The sequence below is a fragment of the Embiotoca jacksoni genome, unplaced genomic scaffold, assembly GCF_022577435.1.
Source record: "Embiotoca jacksoni isolate LCO1_2020_lvr unplaced genomic scaffold, fEmbJac1.0.p SCAF_10, whole genome shotgun sequence".
Taxonomy (NCBI): Eukaryota; Metazoa; Chordata; class Actinopteri; family Embiotocidae; genus Embiotoca; species Embiotoca jacksoni.
The window spans coordinates 1,392,222-1,399,956 of record NW_027185230.1 but is presented as its reverse complement, the minus strand read 5'-3'; the positions used below and the strand labels follow the sequence as shown (position 1 = coordinate 1,399,956).

Genomic DNA, 7,735 nt, shown 5'->3' with positions numbered 1-7,735 from the left:
TAATTGTACGTTACTCTTTGTACTCTTACGAAGGACTTTTTCTTTCCCCGAGCTGCCTATGTTTCTTATTGTCAAATTGACTTCACTGTATAACCTAAATAGAAATCGACCACTTCGATCTTCAGGGTCCCAGCTCTCAGATTTTACATTTTATGCTGGTTCAGTGGTGAAAGGTTAAGAGACACACCACATGCACTGTAACCACATCGTCCACGGTTTGATTCCTGAACAGAGAACCTTTGTTGCATGTCTACTCTTCTCTCTCTCTCTCGCTCCTTTAATGTTTTTGCCCGGTATCACACAAAAGCACAGTGTCAGGCCACTAGAGGAGTGTCAGTGTAACATTTGATCTCCCCTGGGTGTGAAACGTACACACATGTAGGACTCTCCCCTGAGAACAGTTTTCGAGTCTGTAAGAAAGCAGAAGCCAAAGTGGAATTCTTTTAATTGACGTAAATGACGTAACTTGCGTAACGTTCGTTAAGTAATTTACGTGAAGTACTTAATGCTACTTATGCAAGATTACTTCTTAAAACCTTAAAAAAATCTTCTTAACCTAACCGTGGATTTTATCACCCGTAGGTGAGGCAAAATGTGTCACTGACATGGTATCGTCCAGTGGACCGACATATTACAGACTTGAGTGCGGTACCAGGTTAAATATTTCACAAAACCATAAGGATGAGAGAAACTGGAGATTTAGATCTATCATGAGATTTTAAACACAGAACTTAAACGTGTAATGGACTATTTGTACATTTTTGTGTTTTTACAACATCATTCAGCTTGATATATATATATATTTTTTTAAACTTTGGTTTCATGTAGGATGTCATTCATGCGCCTACCTTTCTGTTTACTATAAACTGGCGTGGTTTAAATTTTATGATACATGTTACGGTATCAGGTGTTCCTTCTCTTCCTCTTCATCATCATCATCATCTCGTCCCCCCGCCCCCTGTCCTCCAGTCTGTCTTGCTCCGTTGTTCCTTTCACTTTCTGTCTTTGTCTCCTTGCTTTTCTCTCATCTCAGCTCAGTGTAACTTAAACAGCATAACGTTGGTTCAGGCAGCGCGATGAAGTCACATTGGATGATTAGTGTGACCTGTTTCATCCATGCTTCACCGTCGACGGCTCATTCAAAAGCTGAGTGACCACATTAATACATCAGAGCCTCTGACAAATCTAACTCCTCAAGCATTTGTTGTAAATGGATCCTGTGGCATGAGAGTCTCCGACTGACATGGCCAATAATGCTGAAGACACCTGTACGGTGAAAGCATGAACTCGAACAAAGAGATGTTACACTTCGAGCTACATTAAACACTTTTTTTTTTTTTTTTTTTTTTTTTTTTTTTTTTTTATATATAAAGCGTGAAACAATGAACAAAACCTGCACCTCTGGTTTAACCTTCAACAATGTTCTGTGCTCTATAAGATTATCACCGTTTGGTTGTCAGGGCAAACAAACAGGCAGCCGAAAAAAAATATTACAATTATTGTTTTCATGTTAAGAATGTATATTGTAATCTCTTCAAGTGTTTTAAATGTGAAATCTTTAACTGAAAAATACATTTTAGTTTAAGATTTATGATACTTAGAACAAAGTACAACGTATATGAGTATAAGTAATTACTTTATACCGCTCGAGATTACCTGTATATAATCATTGCCTTGAACACACCTTCTTTTTTTTTCTTTTTTTTTTAAGTGTTGACATATTTGAAATATATTTTGACATACAGCTATATATTTATTTTAGTTGTTGCTGTTCTATTTTTTTAATAATAATGGAGCCTACCAGCCAAAGACTTTGAGACAATTGTTCTTCTATAACCGGCGTGATCGTAAACCTTTTGGATCCTTAATATTCTGAGTGACCTCAGATCAGAAAAACAACATTCTGCAGCCTGCCATAAAAGTGACTTTTCAGATACTTTGACCATCACGAGAGCAGAGAAGTCAGGGTTCCCCTTCGACCTATAGGGGGTGCGGTTGCAGCTCTGGAGCGTCTGCAGAACAGGCCTTGACCGTCTCCCCACATGGTATACAATAATAATCTGTAATAATCTGAACTACTGTGAGCAATGTTCCTGTTTTTGGTTACATGTTTACTGTTTTTTTTTCTCTTCCATCCTTTTCTTTCTCCTGTATCTTTGCATTTCCTTTCATATCGTTATTACATACTAAGAGAAATGCTCTTGTCACTCTCTCTCACTATACATTTTCCTCTTTTATTTCTCCTCAGCTCTTCGTCTGTCTCTCCTCCGTCCTCTAAGTGTGCCAGAGGTCGACTTGTTAGAGGTTTGTTTGAGAACACCAGAGGGGACAGACTGCCTGCTCCCCGACTGTCAAGATGGTGACTTAGAGGTCATCAGATATCAGCTCAGTCCTCCAAGATTGAACACATAACCTTTGTCACAATTAGCTGTGAGGCTGCAGAGCTGCTGGTGTGCTGTTGCTTTTGGGTTTGATCTTTACAAACCAAATAAACAGTCATTTAATCAAGAAAATAATCTGATTAATCAACAATGAAACATTATAATCACTTACAATCTACAAAGTGCTGCTTACACATGAATGCTTGAGTAATAATAATGTTTATGCTCACATGCTTTTAATAACATTTTATTTTTAAGGAACAATGTCAGTGCTTTTACTGTAAAAGATCTGAGTACTTCCTCCACCACTGCTAAAGTGAATACTGTCATCAGAAAAATCAAAGTGCTCATTTAATAGTAAAACAATCCTTGATATTGTTTTTTTCCATTGATTTCATCTTTATTGAGCATCTCCTAATACTGAGCCTGATTTTATTGTGTTAATGTTCATATTCGTATATATTACAGATATACAGTGCATCATTAAAGCTACAGTCAATTTACAGTGACATCAAAGTAAGCAACTACTGCACATCACAGGTTTCTTTTGATGATTTCTGCAATATTTTTTATAACATGTTGTGGTTATTTGAATAAAATCTGTGAAATAAAATGTGATCATTTGCTTTCACTACTGAACCAGAGAGAACAGGAGAAATAATCTGTCTCTGTTGGCATGTTTTTTTGTTTTTTTTTACTTGTTGTCAGAAAAAAGTTAATTTTAAAAGCTAGTCTAAGTGAATTTCTTAATTGCCCTTTCTTGCTGCACTCAATGTGATCTAAGAGTCTTGAGCCTGCACGTTAAGAACCACTGACCCATAAGGATATTTAGATAAATATTTCCAAAATATTTCATGGTTATGTAACAGTTATGTCATGTTATATCATATCATATCACAGTATGTACACTGACAGAACAATATGAAGAATATTTCTGCGCCCTTTAATGCTACATATGAGCTCTGTGTACGACCAATGAAGTTGGAATAATTACATGTAAAAACAGGACCAAGTCTAATTTAGAGGATTTTACTCTCTAATATTTAGTTGATTTTGTATTCGGTCTAAAATGAGGCTGTAAGTGATGTAAATACCTAAATTCCAAATTGACACTGTTTATTTTAAGGTGATTCAATTCAATTCAACTTTATTTATATAGCGCCAAATCACAACATAGGTTATTTCATGGCACTTAACACATTAAAGTCCTTACAGCAAAACTTTACAATATTATACAGAGAAACCCAACAATTCAACAATTCCCACATAAGCTAGGAGGGAAAAAAAAGTCATTTTTAAGGGAGAGAAACCTCCAACAGAGGGAAGGTGATGAAACCCTAAAGTTTGTAGGTTATTATTATTATTATTCTGAAGAGTCCTCTGACTTCTGTTTATTTTGGTGTGAAGCAACATACTATCTTCACAAGGCATTTCAACACCATAATATTGTGGAAGTCAGCGCCACAACACCATGGCTCAAGAGCAAGAGAGTATTATTTTTTAAATCTTTATAAACAGAGACACTGAGGACAAGACATATTCACAGTTTTTAACACAGCCTTTGATATTTTTTGGTTGTAATTGCCACACAAACATTTGTTGTTTGCAGAAGTGGAAGAACTATTCAGATTCTTCACTAAAGTCTAAGTACCGATGCCTCCATATGAAAGGACTCCTTTACAAGTAAAAGCCCTGCTTTCAAAATTCTACAAAAGTAAAAGTGTGGCATCAACAAACAGTACAAGTAAAAGTGTTTGTATGGACATGTTATTATACAGAGTAGTACATGATTATAATACTGAGGCATCACTGTATATGCAGGATTGTTCTGCTCTGCTGAACGTGTATGGCTTTTTTCTTACTTTATGTACAGTTTAATCCAGTGGTGTCCAACCTATGAGTAGAGCCCCTCCAAAGGGTCACCAAATGAATGCCATGAGACGCTGCTAGGCACTCATTGACATCTGACACCTGTCAGGGAGCCCCAACAGCTATTTATGAGAGGACAAATCTCAAACAGTTTCAGAAGCTTTGGTTTGAACTTTCATGTTTTTGATACACTTGTATTTAAAATCTTAATCCAAAAAGTAAACTATAATTATCAAATAAATGCAGCGGAGTAAAAAGAGTATAAAATCTAGATCGGTCTAGACTTGGTTGATTCTGACACATCCTTTTGTGAGTGTCAGATCAGTTTACTTTGTCATCGCGGCGTGTGAGTGGTCGGAGTCACTGTGTTGATGCAGCTGTGCTCCTCAGAAACAGTCAGGGTGAGAATCTGCCCTCACAGCTGCTGGGAGGCTCACAGGCACCTGAAACCAACACATAAAGACAGGTCGGAAATACTGTAAAAGAAGCTAATGAGTATCCGTACTCCAGTTTGTTCTCAACTCAACACCATGTGCCATGTAAAACCACAGTATAGCAAGCAAGAGAGCAAACCAAAGTATTGCCAAGTATACCAACCAGTATAGTTAACTGTTGATATATTCTATTCTGTATCAAAGTTGTGGACCCACGAGCAGGCCAAACCAGTGATTAAAAGTAGACCTGGCTTCCAGGTCTGAAAAAATAGGCTGATGAGGAAGTGCCTTAAGGTGTATTGACAACGAGTACCACCAGAGTTTGGCTCCAAAAAGACTCCGACTCCATAGACTCCCATTCAACTAGTCCATAAAATTTCTCCACGAGTCATCTCGGTTTTGCTGGCTAAAGTTGCTCCATTTTATTAGTTTTCTGGCCGTCCATCTAAAAATAATCCCGTCATTAATTATATAATTTTTTTGGGGGGTGTTTGTGCTTCATTGACAGGCCTGTGGTGCAGTCAGGTTATGGCTATCGATGAGCGGGATGTAGTATCGCTGGATTTCCAATCAGATCAATCAGATCCATTGCTCGAACCCCCCCCAGATCGTCCAAATATGGTCACATCCGGCTCCAAACCACTCGAGGCTAGCAAAATGGTACCGGACTAAATCCGAACTAAATCCGAACCAAAATCCGAGGCTTCATAACAGCCGTTCAGAAACCAATGGGTGACATCACTGTTTGTTGCCACTTGGCTGAAGAATCCAAAACACAAGTGCACAAACTGTAAAATGTCAAGTTAAAAGGAGAAGGGCACAAAATCAGAATGATAAGATGTACAGTGTACAAGCAGTGAACCTGAGGATAGCTGTTTCTCCAGGTGTTCAATGTGCTGCAGGCGTCTGTCTATCAGTCTCTCTCGGGCTGAAACCTCTGCGGTCAGACTGGCGAGCTGTCGGGCCTGTTCATCAAGTAGAACCTACAACACAAACAAATTCTCACTTCCCCTGGCAAATGTGTCTACTAAAGAATACACGGTTATTTAACATTTTATACATTAAATATTTAAAGTTTTAATCACAAAAAAACAAATCGATACACTTTATGTTCTGAAGTATTGCATAACCCCTTCGCTGGAACTGTTTTAGTTCTAATGATGAGAAATGGTAGTGCCAGTAGTGCTACAGCACTCTGTTGCAACACTTTGGGGAAGGCCTTTTCCTGTTTTCACATCGTGACCTGAACACAGGTCGTCATAAGGATGTAACTTTTTTATGTGTCTTTGTGTCTCAAGACAAATTCTTGATCATTTGTTTCTTAAGTTCTTGTTTTTTTCTCACCTTCATGGAACTGATGTCAGTCTGAGTCTGGCCCGCTGCTGACCTCGGCTCAGTCAGGCTCGTCACACTCTGGAGGATCCGGTTCATCCGCTGCTGCACTGCTCCCTGCTCGGTCTCCAGATCCTCCAACTCCTTCTGCAGATCTCTGACAGCCCTCCACAGCCGGTCCCACTGGGCACTCAGGATCTGCTGGTCCTTCCTGACCTGAAGTTTACATCTAAAATAATCAGAGACTAAGCATCGAAGAAAATGTAGAAGCATTGAATTAAAATATGAAGAAAAACAATATATGTTTAATTAAATAAGTAAGATTTCAATAGATTAAAAAGTAAAAATCTGTCTTTTAAGTTTACCTTTAAATCTATCCACACTTATAGCATAAATGCATTAACTCTAAAAGTAGCCTCACCAAAAGTTGAAGTATACTTTGCATTAGAGGACAGCTTTGACAAGAGCATACATAACACAGTATGTAACACTGCTGTGCAGAAGAACGTGTTTTTATCTTTGAGACTTTTGATTCAAAGGGAAAATTAGTCTTCAAATACAATGCAATTACTGGAGGAAATGTTACCAGCTTTTAGAGGTGGAACAGTTATTTGATTATTCTGTAAGTGAATTGACAAAACAATTATCAGCAGCTATCTTGATAATAGTTTGAGTTATTTTTCAAGTAAAAATGCTGAACACTTCCCAGTTCTGTCTTTTCATGTTTGTGGTCATAAACTGAATATCTTTAGGTCAGACAAAACCAGAAAGCCACCTTGGTCTTCAGGTTTTCACTATTTTATAGACTAAATTTATTATTTAATCATTAAAAAAAAAACGTTCGTTACAATCCTACCAACCCTTAAAAATGTATGGTCTGAATTAAATCCTGTGGATCAGAAAACGGTGCAAAGTTTGGACTTTTAGCTGCCTGACTTGCTTTAAAAAGATTCAAATGTGATCATTCAGAAATGTGAATCTTGCCCACCTGCCTGTGAGTCCGTCCTGTCTGTGCGCTCTGCTTACGAACGCTCTCCAGACTCTTGGTGACTCCATCTATATTTCCTGCCACCAGCTCTCCCTGCTGCTCCAGCCGCTCTGCATTCTCCTCCACCCCCTGCAGCAGGTGAGCCAGTCCCAGCGAGAGCATCCTCATCTGGGTCAAGGGGACCTCGCCTGCCTCCTGTGATGCAGAGGCATCACCTGGTGGAAGGGCTCGGCGGGCCTGACAGAGTCCCACCAGCAAAACGGACAGCTGCAGCACTCGACTCACCCTCATTCTCCAGGATTTCATCAGGTAGGGGCTTTAATATCACTTTCTGCAGGTCTGAAGATCTCTGGAGAACCCAGAACTTGATCTGATCACGTACCAGAGTACCGGCAGCTGCTGAGCCGTGTAAAGATGACTCTACATCTGCCAGGCCTGTTGTGTCCTTATGTGTCTCAGATGTTCTCTGAGGAGTTCTGGAGCTCAAAGTGGTGAAGGAGGGATGAGGAGAGGGAGGCGAGCCAAACGGAGACAAGAGGGGTGTTCCCAGACTGATTTATGAAATATAGAATAGGAAATGTTAACCAGAATCTAACATTATTGAAAGATTCCTATAAAAAAAAAAATCTACAAAATTATTAATTGATATATTAATTTAATTGCTAAAACGCACGATCTAAAATGAAAGCTTCAGCTTTGCAGCTGTCAGCACTTTGCTGAACTTTGTAAAT

At 38.8% G+C, this 7,735-nt stretch overlaps 1 protein-coding gene across 1 annotated transcript; it reads right to left on the bottom strand.

The window, feature by feature from the left end:
- Positions 1-3,511: 3,511 nt before the first annotated feature.
- Positions 3,512-7,437, bottom strand: LOC138204158 (coiled-coil domain-containing protein 157). The gene is made up of 4 exons (XM_069159310.1): positions 7,005-7,437; positions 6,029-6,232; positions 5,547-5,667; positions 3,512-4,693 (listed from the first exon to the last, which is right to left on the bottom strand). The coding sequence occupies exons 1-4, from the start codon at positions 7,308-7,310 to the stop codon at positions 4,647-4,649; spliced, it is 678 nt and encodes a 225-aa protein (XP_069015411.1). The 5' UTR covers positions 7,311-7,437; the 3' UTR covers positions 3,512-4,646.
- Positions 7,438-7,735: the final 298 nt, after the last annotated feature.